This window comes from Sciurus carolinensis, chromosome 3, assembly GCF_902686445.1.
Source record: "Sciurus carolinensis chromosome 3, mSciCar1.2, whole genome shotgun sequence".
NCBI classification, from domain to species: domain Eukaryota; kingdom Metazoa; phylum Chordata; class Mammalia; order Rodentia; family Sciuridae; genus Sciurus; species Sciurus carolinensis.
Window position 1 is genome coordinate 150,093,606 of NC_062215.1, and position 15,234 is coordinate 150,108,839.

At 36.3% G+C, this 15,234-nt stretch overlaps 1 protein-coding gene across 1 annotated transcript in view; it reads left to right on the forward strand.

The window, feature by feature from the left end:
• The first annotated feature begins 725 nt into the window (after positions 1 to 725).
• The window catches only part of Nbeal1 (neurobeachin like 1), a 190,717-nt gene continuing 176,208 nt past the window's right edge, over positions 726 to 15,234 (forward strand). Inside the window, 2 exon segments of the mRNA XM_047546399.1 lie at positions 726 to 923; positions 1,849 to 2,120. Of these exon segments, the coding sequence (XP_047402355.1) occupies positions 2,070 to 2,120 (51 nt within the window). The 5' untranslated portion in view covers positions 726 to 923; positions 1,849 to 2,069.

Sequence of the window (15,234 nt, forward strand, 5' to 3'; positions counted from 1 at the left end):
GCAACTGGGAAGGCTGAGGTAGAAGGATGGCAATTTCGAGGCTGGCTTCAGCAATTTAATGAGGTTCTATGAAACTTGGCAGGAATGAACTCAAATCCTCACACGTGAGCAAGTTCTACCACGGAGCTACTTCTAGTTTACTTTTGTAGATGCTTGAAATTTTTCCCAATAATTTTATTGAAATACTTATGTTTTAAAAGTGATTCATCTTATGCGTTTTTCCTCTTTCAAACAAACATCCCCTGAAAGCTGTCTACAGTTAGTAAGCCCAGTCGTCTGCCTTTTGCTTCTTCCAAAAGAGTAAAACCCAGTCTTTGGTGGTGGTAAAATAAATCCTTTGGTTCGACAGCGGAAATTCGCGGCATAAAACAAACGCGCTCAGGGAAACGACTTTTTTTCCTAGGATTACTTTTTTTTTTTTTTTTTTTTTAATACGTTACTACAAACTCCCAATACTGATCCCACTTCTACAAACTCATAACGAAAAGCCCTCCTGATCCGCGGAAATGACGCCAGTAGCCGAAAACTCAGCCTGCGGGTCCCCAGCAGGGGCGGGGCCGGCGCGGACGTCAGCACGTCGGCCTTCTCACGCCCAGCCTGGAGAAGATTGACCAGAGCGCCCCGGCTTTCGACTGCGGCTGCGCAGGTATGCTGGGGCGTGGCTTCTGGTCACCCCGCCCCTGCCTGGTCTGCGCGACCACTGAGGAGCGGCAGCCGGAGGGCCGGGTAAATCCTAAGCGGCCGGAATGATTAGCCCAGGGCCACCCCGCCCCGGCTCCTCCCGCCCTCGCGCCCCGCTTCGTGCCGTCGCCGCCCCGCCTCCCTCGCCAGCCCGTCTGCGGGGTGACACCCGGCTTCGCCTTGGGAAGGGGGCGAGGGCAGCAAGAGAGACGGCGGCCGGTTGGCGGCGGCTGGCACCCTGTGTGAGCGCAGGGAGGGGAAGGGGCGGATTGGGAAGAGGGAGCCGCGCGGCGTGAAGTGGGAGGGGTGCTTGGTAGCAGACGGGTCGTAGAGCGAGGGGCGGCTGTGAGGGGGCCAGGTTGTCCCGGGCGTGTCCTGGTGTAGTCCGGCTGGCATCGGTCGGGGGTCGGGGGACGCCAAACTCGCCTTGCCCCATTTCTGACGCTTTTCTTGGCAGCTTTGGCACATCTTAAGTTTGTCTCTGCTTGCGTTGTCTGGGATGCAGGGAGGAAATTTAAAGATCCCCGTAACACTTGGACGCCTTCCCGGGATCTTTTCCTAGCCCTGTGTGCGTGCTCCACTCTTCTTCCTGGATGGAGAGGTAGAGAGGCCAGGTGGACAGGTTGACTTTCACTCTCTGAGGATTGTTAAAACAAACAAACCAAATTCCTCCCGCCCTCCCCCACGCCCTGCCCTGCAACGCAACAAACATGCCCAACAACTTTTAAGAAGCGGACTAGAAATTTCTGTGAGATTTTATGTGTTTGAAGTATGTGCTTTGGCTTTTGCCTACCATGCACGAGGCCCAGGGTTCTGTCCCCAGCACTGGGGCTGGATGGTGGGGGGAAGAAATATGTGCTTTGTCCTTAGGTTTATAGAATGTATGTGAGTGGAAAGGGAGTCTTGCACATATTCTTAATGCATTTTGAGGTGTTAGTACTCATTATAAATCTGCTCTAGAGGATTCTAGGTCTTAATATTGATATTATATATTTTGTTTGTTGCTTGTTTTCCTGAAACTTAAGTGTCTGTGAAGTCTGATCATTGTAAGAGTTTATCTCATTGATTGTATCAACTCAAGCAGATAAATCCCTTGTTTCTGACAAGTCTAGATTGATTTTATGGCCTGTTTTGAACCAACCTTTGGACTTTTTTTTTCTTTCACAGATTATTTAATTGCCTAGCTACCACTGATGAAAATATGTTGGAGTAACCGCCGAAACTGCCTTTTATTAACCAGACAGTCCATTTGTTTCACTTATTTTTGTTTGCTCTACTGCTGTGAGCTTTACTGTAACGACTGAGAAACTTGGAAAATAAAATGAACTTGCTGTGGTCTTGAACATAATTTTTTGAGGAAAATTAAAGTGCCCGGGGTGACAGCCAGAATGGCATCCAGAGAGAGACTCTTTGAACTTTGGATGCTTTATTGTACAAAGGTAACAGATTTCCTTTTTATTTCTATTTAAAAAATACTTCACTATAAAATTTTGTGACTGGATTTATCACTTTATTTAGTGGATAATAGGGTATTTATTCATACTAATAACCCCAAACTAAAAACATGAAAGGGATTTTCCATTTCCCACTTTTCAGGTTTGAATACATACATAATATTGACAGATTATTAAAAACTGTAGTGTGTTTTATTTGATACTTGTCTTCAGTGATCTCAGAATTGTATAAGTCAAATTATTCTCTTAAGAGAAAAAAATAAAACCAACCCTTTCCTTACTGAAGGTTGAATCCAGGGGCATTCTACCATTGGACTACCTCCTCAGCCCTTTTTTTTCCACACAGGATTTCCCTAAGTTGTCTAGGCTGGGCTGGAACTTGTGATCCTCCTGCCTCAGCCTCCAGAGTAGCAGGGGTGACATTTGCCATCATGCCTGTCTAAAATGTTTTTTATTTGTTTATGCTTTTCTTTTTCTCCTTCAAGTGGGAGTAGGATAGAGCCATTTTCTTGAGGAGGGCATTAAACATTTTTCTCATAGTTAACTTTGTAAGTTGTATGTAAGGTTATTGATTGAGGTGCTTACTGTGTGACTGCCACAAGGCTAGCACTTGAGAACATTGTCTCAGTTGATCATCATTACAATCCTGGGAGGTTGGTATTACAGTTATCCCCTTTTACCACTGAGAAAACTGATGCAGGGGTGAACCTGAAACAGTGTGCCTGACTCACATCAATGCTTTTAACCATTGTGGCTCCCTTAACATTTTGTTTTTGTCATTCGAAAATAATTTCCTTTCTTCCTTGTCTTTATGTGTATTTTACATGATAGCTTTGATTTTATCTTTGACTTTAGATTATTGAGAAGGGTGTGTCATAAAAACAGGTATTCAAGTATCTACTCTGAATATACTGGCAAGAGTCACAGAAACACCCCTAATCTATTTAAGTTAATTTGGGTCTGGGTGGTGAAGTGCTCAAGTCATAGCCTTTATTTCAGCATTATCCCTTCAGCTTCCTTTTTTTATACTTTTAGCTCTTTAAAAAGCAAATTATTCTTTCACAGTGATCTCATTTATCTGTAATATTAAATTTTAGAGATCACATTGGAATTTTCTTTAACTTCCTGGTTTGATGGGTATTAAATTACTAAATGACATATACCTTGAAATGTTTAATACAGATTTTAAAAATAACTTTGTCTTCTGTAATTTAATGCCAGAAATATCTTTTTAAAAATAGACAACTCTTCCAATAAAAAAGGAATCTAATTCACCAGACTCTTGAAAATAGAAACTAACACATGTTGACCAAAAATTAAAATGAAATTTTAATATGAATGTCCAGTAATTTAAAAATGATTTATTAAAAAGATAAGCTTTCATTGTTTTCAGAATGACAAAAGGTAAATGAGGCTACATGGTTTATTAATAAATTTTGTTGTGTAGATTTAATATTTAAGTGGCACAGTGCTTATTTAAAAGATAGGGTTGTTCCTTGGCATTTACTGAATTTTATTTTATTTTATTTTTTAGTACTTGGGATTGAACTCAGGGGCACTAGACTATTGAGCCACATCCCTAGCCCTATTTTGTATTTTATTTAGAGACAGGGTCTCAGTGAGTTGCTTAGCATCTTGCTTTTGCTAAGACTGGCTTTGAACTCTGGATCCTCTAGCCTCAGCCTCCTGAGCTGTTGGGATTATAGGCGTGCACCATGGCGCCTGGCTCTTAATGACTTTTAATATAAATGTGGACTCTTAACTTCATTTTAAAATTTCTGTCCTCAATAATGAAAGACCATCATGGTCAATTTTCTTTTTCTTTTTCCTTTTTTTATTTTTATTTTTGGTGTGCTAAGGATAGAACTTGGTCTTACTTTGTGCCTAGCATATTCTTTATCACTGAGCAGCTATTTCCAGACCCCTGTGGTCAAAATTTGAAACCTGTTTTTTTCTAGGATAGCAAGATAAATTCTGTTTTTGTGTGTAAGATTAAATCCTGTGTAGCCAGGTGCAGTGGTATATGCCTGTAATTCCAGTGACTCATGAGGCTGAGGCAGGATGTGCAAGTTCAACCTCAAGAACTTAGTGAGGCCCTAAGGACTTAACAAGACCCTGTCTCAAAATTAAAAATAAAAGGTATGGGGATGTAACTCAGTGGTTAAAATCCTCTGGGTTCAATCTCTGATACAAAACAAAATATGTGAATACTTAATAAGACATTTTTTTTCAATTGTTTTCAAAGAATAATTATTTAAAATCATATTTCATCATTTCATAGATAATTTATTTAGAAGATATTAACTTTATCTTCTGAAGACATCTTGAATCAGATTCCTACCAAAACCGGCTCATAGATTTAACTCTCCTTCCTAATGAGGACGAATTCTGAATACTTAGTTCTTTGGACTTTCTAGCTTTATTGTTCCTAGCAGTTAGCTCCTCAGAATCATCTTTTTCCCCATCCAACAAACTTTTATGCCTTTTTTTAATTTGCTTTTTATAGTTTTGATGAACTTTCAGATGACTTGAGGATTGCTCAGATCTTTTTAAGAATGTTTTCTGTAACTTAGTTCTGAGTTTCTTAGACTTCTTTTTGGGCTTATAATTGTGATGTCTAGTTTTGACTCTGCTGCTATTCTCTTTTGTGACCTTGAGCAAGACGTAACCTCTTTGGGTCTCATTTTTCTTATTTGTTGAGTAAGAGTGTGTATACAGGGAGAATGTTTGTCTTACTTCCCAGCAAAGATTTTTGTTTGTTAATTCCCAGTTAAGATTTTTGTTCATTTTGACCTCTGAGGGATAGGTAGGCTTTAAAAAATTTTTTTGTTATTGTTTTTTTTTTTTTTTGGTTCTCATTCTGTAGCTTGTTGTATAAAACCTTTTAGTTGTCCCTTTTAAAGCTTTCATTATAGAAAATTTCAAGCATACACAAAGTAGAGAAGATAGAGTAAACTGTTTTGTATCTGTCACCTTGTTTTAACAATGATAATTTAGATAAGTTTGTATTCGGTTTTTTTAAAAAAATATTTTTTTAAATATTTTTTAGTTGTAGATAAACAATACCTTTATTTTATTTACTTATTAACATTGAACCCATGTGCTAGGCAAGCACTCAACCACTGAGCTACAACCCCAGCCCTATTCAGTCATTTTTCATTTCTGTAGCCTTCCATTTCCCTTGTATCTACTCCTGAATCATTTTGAAGCAAATCCCAATTTAAGATCTTTCCCATAGTTAATCCATAACACAGTAATTTTTTTTTTTTTTTTTTTTTTTAATGCCAGGAATTGAACCCAGGGGTACTTAACCACTGAGTAACATCCTCAGCCCTGTTTTTATTTTCCATTTTGAGGTAGTGTGTCTTTAGGTTGTTTAGGGCCTCGCTATGTTGCTGAGCCTGGCTTTGAATTTGTCATCCTCCTGCCTCAGCTTCCTGAGCCTCTGGCATTACAGGTCTATGCTGCCACACATGGTCCAACAGTAATTCTTTAAATTATCAAATTTGTGGTCATGTACTAACATTTCCTGCTGGTGTCATAATATTCTTATTTGCCCACTGTTTAAATTAATATTTAAACAAAGTATTGCATTGTATTTTGTTGAAAATGTCTGTAAAGCTTTTAAATCTATGATTCCTCCTTTCCACACTTTGTTGCTGTTTTGTGAAGAAACCAGGTTTTTGACCCAGAGTTTTTTAAATTCTGAATTTTGCCAATTAATTTCCCTTGATTTTAGTTGTTTCTTTCTGCTGATGATTGTAAACTGGCTGATATAGATACTTAACTGAGTCAGGTTCTGTATTCGATGTAGAAGACAATCACCAGTGATTTTTGCCTAACTGCATTATTTCATTAGGATTTTGCAAAACTATATGCTTTTCATTTATTGTTAGAACACACAGAAATATTCCTTTATCAGTTATTGATGACATTTTCTTAAAGAGAAGGCAGGCAGCATAAATATTTGATTTTTCTTATCAATTTTCAGAACAATGACTTATTTGCTAGCCTCCTGCCAAGTTTTTTTTTTATCAAATTTTTCTTTTTTAGAATCAAATTCATCTTTTTTTCTCTCCTTTTTTTTTTTTTTTTTTTTTTTTTTTTTTTTTTTTTTTTTGTGGTGCTGGGGATTGAACCCAGGGCCTTGTGCTTGCAAGGCAAGCACTATACCAACTGAGCTATATCCCTAGCCCTCTCTCCATATTTTTGATTGGTGCATTATATTTGTACATGTTGATGGGATTTGTACATGCACACCTTATGACAATATAGTTTGGCTAATGTAATTCCCTAGCACTTTTCCCCTCTTCATTTTTAATTATTAAAATTTAAATAATGTCTACTATTGTGCTACCCTACTTGGTTTGCTCTTTACACAAAATATTGTATACAATACTTCTTGATTAAAGAAGACAACTTTGAAGGTTTATAAAAGGTCTGCTTTAGAGCAGTAAGGTTAAGATACCTTCCATTTTGCCACATTGCTGACCTTGGCACAGGTAGTCCACAGTGTGTCAGTAATGGGTTAATATTAAGGTACCATCACAGTGTTTTTATGTAATACAGTGTTTTGAAAGTGGTTATTGAACATTATAAAAGTTTAGTAAGTATTGTAGGTAGTAGGACTACCTCAGAAATATCCTTTGTGTAATACTGCTTTGTCAAAGAGTGCTAATGGGAACTATATCTTCCACCTATTAGTTTGGGTGTGGTTGTCAAAATCCTTTAAGTCAAATTAAGATAAATTACTAGTTTCAGTGTTTAGCAGATAGATCTTAACATATTAAACTTAATATTTGAAAAGAATTTAGGTAAAAACCTGTGTAATTTTTATCTTAAATTGACAAATGTATATGTTAATGGGGTACAGTGTGATGTTTTGATGCACATATATGTGGTAGAATGATCAAGTCAAGCTGATTAGCATATCAATCACCTGACATTTATTTTTTTGTGGTGTGCAGTTTGTTTTGTTACCAAACTTTTCAGTACTATTTTTTTTTTCACTTTGTCCTTTTAAGAATAGGGTTTAATTGCATTGTTAGAAGCATAAATCTTCATAATAGGTTGTTGACCTTATGTAGTTATTACATAATATAAGCAGAATGATGTCTGATTATCTAAGGTTTCTGTTCTCTAAAGATTCATCACTAGTGTCTAAGACTACTGTTTAAAATATGTAGGCTGAATTTTCTTGCCTCCAGATGGTCATCCCCACCCAGGGTCAAGGATTTGATTAACAGTGCATTTCATATAGCTCTATAGCTCTTTTAAGTTAAAAATTAATTTTAAAAAGTTTAGTCTTGTATGTGGATTTTAATTCAGTAGTTAACAGCTAGCTAACATGTTTTGGATACATTTATCTGAAGTATAGAAGGCAAAATGACTTAAGTTTAATGTCTGAAGAATTTATGTTATCTGTAGTAGGCACCATGTCTGCTGTCTTTTGACATTTCTTCATTTAGCATGCTTAAGGTAAGGCAGACAGAGAAATAAAAATTGAGAAAAGCTTTATACCAGCTTTTGGAATTGTGCAACTTTTTGGAATTCATGGATTTTCAAAGAAAGATATATATGTATCATAAACTCCCTATGTCATCTGCTGCCCTTGGATAGGTGTAAGGATATATTTCTATTAGAAATTTAGTCTTTGTGGGAATGCTGCAGTTGGTCACCAGAATATATAGAAGAGAGAAACTGAAGTTTTCAAATTCTTAGGGATTAAGAATTTTTAGGTATCAAATTCTTAAGTATTTCAAATTAAGCTATTTTTGTTCTGTCTCGTATAAAGTCTCAAATGCATTAAACTGAGTAAAAATACAAAATGACTTAAAAGTGTGTCATTTTGAAATGTGACAGTGGGGTTGAAATTCAAGGTTCATTCGTTTTTTTTTCAATTTACACTGAAAATTTTGCAGAGCTAACAGAATTGGAAGGTTTAATTCCAGTTCTGCTTCTGGTCTTAGGGACCTGAAAGGAGATTACCTAGTTTTTTCATGTATCAGTTTTCTCATCTGTTAAATGAAAACAAAAACTATTTTACATATCAAAGTTGTTGAGAAAAAAATGAATTGATTGTATTTAAGTGTGCCTTAGAGTAAGATATATAAACATATAATCTTTATTTGTATTTTTAAAATACACATTTGTGTCTGGAATATTATTCCCAGATACTTCCATTTGGTCTTGTTGTATGATAATAGAGGGCTATATTCTCATCTTTTTATCAATAATAATGAAACTGTACTTATGAATGTCTTAAATAATTTTTCATCTGTACTTATTTAGTCTTGCATTCAGAGTGCTTAATTATCTTGAATAATCATTTGAACTTTTTTCTTCCCACTCTAAACTGAGTTTGTTTTGGACCTTGGTGATGCTCCATTTCCTGCTGTTGGCCTTTGTCCTTCTAAATCTGGAATATGACTGAAATAGATAGTTTTGCAGTGAGCTCAGAGTAAACTTCCTTTTCAGAATAAAAGTTTTTCTTTTAATCAAAATAGAATTTAGAGGTGTTTTATTCATATAAAAAGGCAAGTACCTCTTTTTATACATATTTGGGGAAAATGGAACGCTTTTCTAATCAGGAAATTGACAATTTATATATAGTACAATTCTGGTTATAATCCTACATAAAGTTCTTAGTGTGATAGACTAATACATGCCTACCTATAAAATTGAACCTTAATTGAATCCTTATTAAGTCTCTATCATGTGCAAAGTATGGAAATGGATCTTGATTTTCTATGGCTTAATGACCTAAGGAAGGAAATATTCTTTGGCTTTAAAGAAAACAAAAAAATTATTAACAGCTAAAGTGGATACCACTGTGTGTGTGTATGTTTTTAGAAGTTGGATGTGAAAACAAGAAGGGTATATTTTATATCACTAGACCTGGGAATACCCCTTAGGAAATAAATGTTGTTTTTGTGATTTGACTTGAGGATCCAACCCACTACTCTAAAAGTTGTTAAGATGCAAGAACATTTTTTTATTCTTTCCTTTTGATTATTAAAATTTAAATTTCTCTGGTAGAAGGTAGAAGTGGTAGCACTTAATGTGTATACCTATAGCATAATTTGTAAATGTAGAAGAGTCTAAATAATTTCCAAGGTTTTTTTTTTTTTTTTTTTTTTTTTGAAACTGATACTTGGACATCCCATTCACGAAGTTAGCTAGTACAAGACCCCAAAGCTTTCAGGTAAGCATTCATGTGGGTAGAAATACTCCACATATGGATTTGTAGTTCAAAAGGAGGGCTGTACTGGAAATAAATATTTGAGAGTTGCCATAGTGGCAGTTATTTGAAGTAAGAAGAGAATAAAGTAAAAGGAAATTATCACTTAAGAAGGTAGAGGAATCGTCTAAAACCTTAGGCATGTAATAAATATTTCTTTCCTGTTTTAAAACATAAAGATGATAGAGGAAGAAGAGTTTGTAACTAGTTTGAATGTAAAGAATTAAAAGTGACTGGTTGCCTCAAAGTAAAGTGATGTTATGAGGGAGAGTCAGGAGAGTCAGATTCAACAACAGTCAGGAAGAGCATTATGGACCACATAGTATACTCAATATTTCAGAGATTGTTGGTGGCTTTAGCCAAAGCAATTCTAAAAAAGAGTTGTTAACAATAAAAGATACTTGTTGGTTTATTTTTGTGGAACTAGGGAATTTAACTCGGGACTTTGTGTATGCTAGGCAAGGACTCTACCTCTGATCTACATCCCCAGCTATTTAATTTTTTATAATTTTAATTTTAATTAGTCAATTCAATAGATTTAAAATTATTGTCAAACCGTTTTAACATTTTTTAATGTTTCCTCCTAATTATTTACTAAACCAATCAAGGATCTTGATTGATCTGTATACCTGAACATCTGAAAATTCTCAGATTCTCAAAAGCCCATCTAACTCCAGAGGTGTATAATATGAAAAACTACTACTCTACAAATTGAACAGTCACTGATCTCTTGGTACCAATGTAAATATGACCATTAAAATTGAATAACAATACTGATTACAAGGTAGTCATCCTTAGCCAGTCGTGGTGTCACATGTCTGTAACCCAGCCACCTGGGAGCCTAAGGCAGAAGAAGGTGGGCAACTTAGTGAGGCCCCGTCTCAAAGTAAAAAATAAAAAAATTATTTAGGATGTAGCTCAGTTTGGTAAAGCACCCCTGGGATCATTCCCCAGTACCACAAAAGAAAAAACAAAAAACAAAGTAGTCATCCCTGATATGCTTAAAGTATGAAGAAGTTACTAGAAATAAGAAAATAAACTTTAAAAATTCTTTCTGGAATTTAGAGATCCCTGAAAATTGCTGATAGCCCCAAAGGTTGTTGACTACAGTTTCATAAATACAAGCTTTGATCAGTTATCATATCTGATGTATTGCCTTTTCTACAGCTTCTTTTTCCCTTCTACAAAGTTACAGGGCACATCTGCAGAGGATTTAAGAAATGGGACCAAGTATCCAATGTACCACAGTCTGCTTTCTTGATTGCAATTATTTATAACGCTGCCATATGTAAAGTGAACTTCATGTTTATCTTAAGAACTTAAAATCTCTCATTCAGTAATGTTATCAGTCTTGAAACACAAAACCTTAAGATATATGTCACTCTCAATTGCTATTCTCTTGATACTAAGCACTTTTCATTCAGGAGATACAGTTGATATTTTCTGTTAACACAACATACAGTGGTGAAACTGAAATAGGAATGCCTCAATAAAGACTCTTCAGGGCTGGGGTTGTGTCTCAGTGGTAGAGTGTGTTTGCCTGGCATGTGTGAGGCATGGGGTTTAATCCTAAGTACCACATAAAAATAAATAAAATAAAGGTATCGTGTCCATCTACAATTTAAAAATATTAAAAAAAAAAAAAAGAGAGACTTCAGCTGGATGCTGTGGTACATGCCTGTAATCCCAGCAGCTCAGGAGGCTGAGGCAGGAGGATTCCAAGTTCAAGGTCAGTCTCAGCAACTTAGTAAGACCCTGTTTCAAAATTAAAAATAAAAAGGGTTGAGATGTGGCTCATTGGTAAAGCACCCCTGTGTTCAATCAATCCCTGGTACCAAAAAAAAAAAAAAAGGAAAAAGAAAAAGAAAAAAAGACTTTTCAAAAGGGAAGAGTGAGAGGCTTATAGAGGCACAATCAACAGTTATGAAAACTGCGAAAATTGTCTGCTCTCTGTACCCTGGGTTCCATGATTTAACGCAGTTCTGTTCCTTGGAAATAGCTGCCCAGGCCACTCTTCTCTATTAATCTTGGCTCTTTACTTTTTTTTTTTTTTTTTTTTTTTTTGCGGTGCTGGGGATCGAACCCAGGGACTTGTGCTTGCAACGTAAGCACCCTACCAATTGAACTATCTCCCCAGCCCTTCAGTTCATTTTTATGTGGAATTTGATTTCAGTCCCTCTCTACCCATTCACCTTTCCCTCCCCCATTCTCCTTTCTCCTCTCTACTGGTTTTCCTTTCAAGCTTTTATTTTTTTTTTAATTTTATTTTTTATTCTTTTTAGTGATACATGACAGTAGAATGTATTTTGAAATATTATACACACATGGAGTAAAACTTCCCATTCTTGTGGTTGTACGTGATGTAGAGTTAAACAGATCGTGTATTCATATATGAACATAGGAAAGTGATGTCTGATTCATTCTACTTTCTTTCCTATTCCTATCCTCCCTTCCTTCCCCTCATTTCTCCCTGTCCAATCTGGTGAACCTCCACTCTGCCCCCCATTGAGAGTCAGCATCCACATATCAGAATATTCTGCCTTAGTTTTTGGGATTGGCTTATTTCACTTAGCATGATAGCCTCTAGTGCCATCCATTTACTGGCAAATGCCATAATTGCATTCTTCTTTGTGACTAATATTCCATTGTGTATATTTACCACATTTTCTTTATCCATTCATCTGTTGAAGGGTACCTAGGTTGATTCCATAAGTTAGCTGTTGTGAATTGAGCTGCTATGAACATTGATGTAGCTGGGTCACTATAGAATGCTGATTTTAAGTCCATTGGGTATAAACAGAGGAGTGGGATAGCTGGGTCAAATGGTGGTTCCATTCCAAGTTTTCTGAGGAATCTCCATACCGTTTTCCAGAGTGGTTGCACCAATTTGTAGTCCCACCAGCAATGTATGAGTGTACCTTTTTCTCTACATCCTCACGGACACTTATTGTTGCTTGTATTCTTGATAATTGCCATTTTGACTGGGTGAGGTGAAATCTTAGAGTAGTTTTTTTTTTAATTGTTCTTTTTAGTTATACATGATAGCAGAATGCATTTTGAGTCATTGTACACAGATGAAGTACAACTTTTTCTCTGGTTGTACACCATGTAGAGTCACACCATTCCTGTAATCATACATGTACATAAGGTAATGATATTTGTCTCATTCCACCATTTTTCCTTCCCCTGCCCCCTCCCATCCCCTCATTTCCCACTACACAATCCATATTCCTTCATATCCCTCCCCCCCCCCCATTGTGTATCAGCATCTACTTATCAGAGAAAACATTTGACCTTTGAGTTTTTGGGATTGGCTTATTTCATTTAGAATGATATTCTCCAACTCCATCCACTTACCTGCAAATGCCATAACTTTATTCTTCTTTATGACTGAGTAATATTCCATTGTATATAAAAGATACACTCATACATTGCTGGTGGAATTGCAGATAGGTGCAGCCACTGTGGAGAGCAGTGTGGAGATTCCTCAGAAAACTAGTAATGGACCCACCATTTGACCCAGCTACACCACTCCTCAATTTATACCCAAAGGACTTAAAATCTATAGTTGATATAGCCATATCAATGTTTATAGCAGTTCAATTCACAATAGCTAGAGTGTGGAAACCAACCTAGATACCCTTCAATAGATGAATGAATAAAGAAACTATGGATGGGCTGGGGATATAGCTCAGTTGGCAGTTGCCTCACATGCAAAGGGCCCTGGGTTCAATCTCCAGCCCCCCCAAAGAACTGTGGTATATATGCACAATGGAATATTACTTAGAGTAGTTTTAATTTACATTTCTCTAATGGGTAGTGACGTTGAACAGTTTTTCATATATTTGTTGACCATTTGTATTTCTTCTGTGGAGTATCTGTTCAGTTCCTTAGCCCACTTATTGACTGGGTTATTTATTTTTTTTTTTTGGTGTTAAGTTTTTTGAATTCTTTATGTGTTCTCGAGATTAATGCTCTATCTGAACTGCAAGTGGCAAACACTTTCTCCCATTCTTTAGGTCTCTCTTCATGTTCTTTATTGTTTCATTTGCTGTGAAGGTTTTTAGTTTGATACAATCCCATTTATTGATTTAAAAAAATATTTTTTAGTTGTTCATGGACATGTTATCTTTATTTTTTTTATTTATTTTGTGGTGCTGGGGATTGAACCCAGTGCCTCTTACATGCTAGGCAAGTGCTCTACCATTGAGCCACAGCTCCAGCCCCATTTATTGATTCTTGATTTTACTTCTTGCACATTACGAATCTTGTTGAGGAATTTGGTTTCTAAGCTGACATGGAGAGTTTTTTGCAGATTGAGAGATAAGGGTCTAATTTCGTTTTATTGCATATGGATTTCCAGTTTTTCCAGCACTATTTGTTAAAGAGACTGTCTTTTCTCCAATGTATGTTTATGGTGCCTTTGTCTAGTATAAGATAACTATATTTATGTGTGTTTGTCTCTGTGTCTTCTTTTCTGTACCATTGGTCTTCATATCTGTTATGGTCTTTTATTATTTTTGATTATACTCCGTGTGTATATATATAGAGGTGAAATTCCCTGTATATTCATATATGCACATAATGTGATTTCTTTAAATTCATTCCATATTCCTTCCCTTTCCTGCCCTCTCCTTCCCTCTCAATCTCTTTTTCTACTCCCCTGATCTTTTATACATCTTTGTGATATCTGAAAGATATCACTAATCTTCACTAATTTTGCTCTAACTTCCACATATGAGAGAAAACATTTGACCTTTGATTTTCTGAGTCTGGCTTATTTCACTTAGCATGATGTTCTCCATTTCCATCCTGAATGATAGTTATTTAAAGTTTATGAAATACTTAAAGTAACCAGGCTCAGTAGCATACAGATGTAATCTCAGTGACTTGGGAGGCTGAGGCTGCAGTTTTGCAAATTAGAGGCCAGCCTCAGCAATTTATCGAGGCCCTAAGTAATTTAATGAGATCCTGTCTCAAAACAAAGGGCTGGGGATGTGGCTTAGTGGTTAAGCACTCCTGGATTCAATCCCCGTATCACCAGTATTAAAAACAAACAGACCAGGGGGGCGGGGGGGGGGGAGTAAAATTTGAAATAGTAGGTATTGGTATATTCTAAGCCTACTTCTAATATTCTTTTATATATGTTAAAGTTGCTTACAGACCTTTCCTGGATGTGACATGCTTTCCTTTCATTAACATTTTTGCTTTCATCTATCTAATTGACTGTGACTTCACTTACTTCACCTGAGGGCATGCTTTTCTAGCTAGAGTCAGTTTTCCACTAAGGTTATAAGCCCAGATGTAAGAAAACCAAGGCAATCAGGATGGAAAAGTTCTGAGTCATCAGAGATGGCTTAGTGGAAGAGGTGGCATTGATCAAGGGAGATTATTTGTTTATTTTTGGTACTGAAGATTGAACCCAGGGGTGCTGTACCACAGAGACACAACCCTAGCCTTTTTTAAAAACAATTTTAGTAACCTTGTGAATCAGGGTCTCATTAAGTTACTAAGGCCTCACTAAGTTGCTAAGACTGGCCTTGAACTTGAGATCCTCCTGAGTCTTGATCAAGGTTTTAAAGAATGTATAGTAGCTTAATAGTAGTAAAAGGTATTCAGGCAAGCATAAGGCATAACCAAAAAGAACAAAGAAAAAGTGGTCTTAGTGTAGGTTTTTATTTCTGGAAATAAAGTATGCTATGTTTGAACTAACCTTTATTCTGAAATTACTCAAATTTCTGGATAAAAATTAACTATCTTAAAAACTTTGAAAATTTGTCAAGAGAGCAAAGCATTAGAGTGAAATCTTAGTGAAAGCAGGAACATCAATAAATGGAAACCATTTTTGCCTGTTGAACT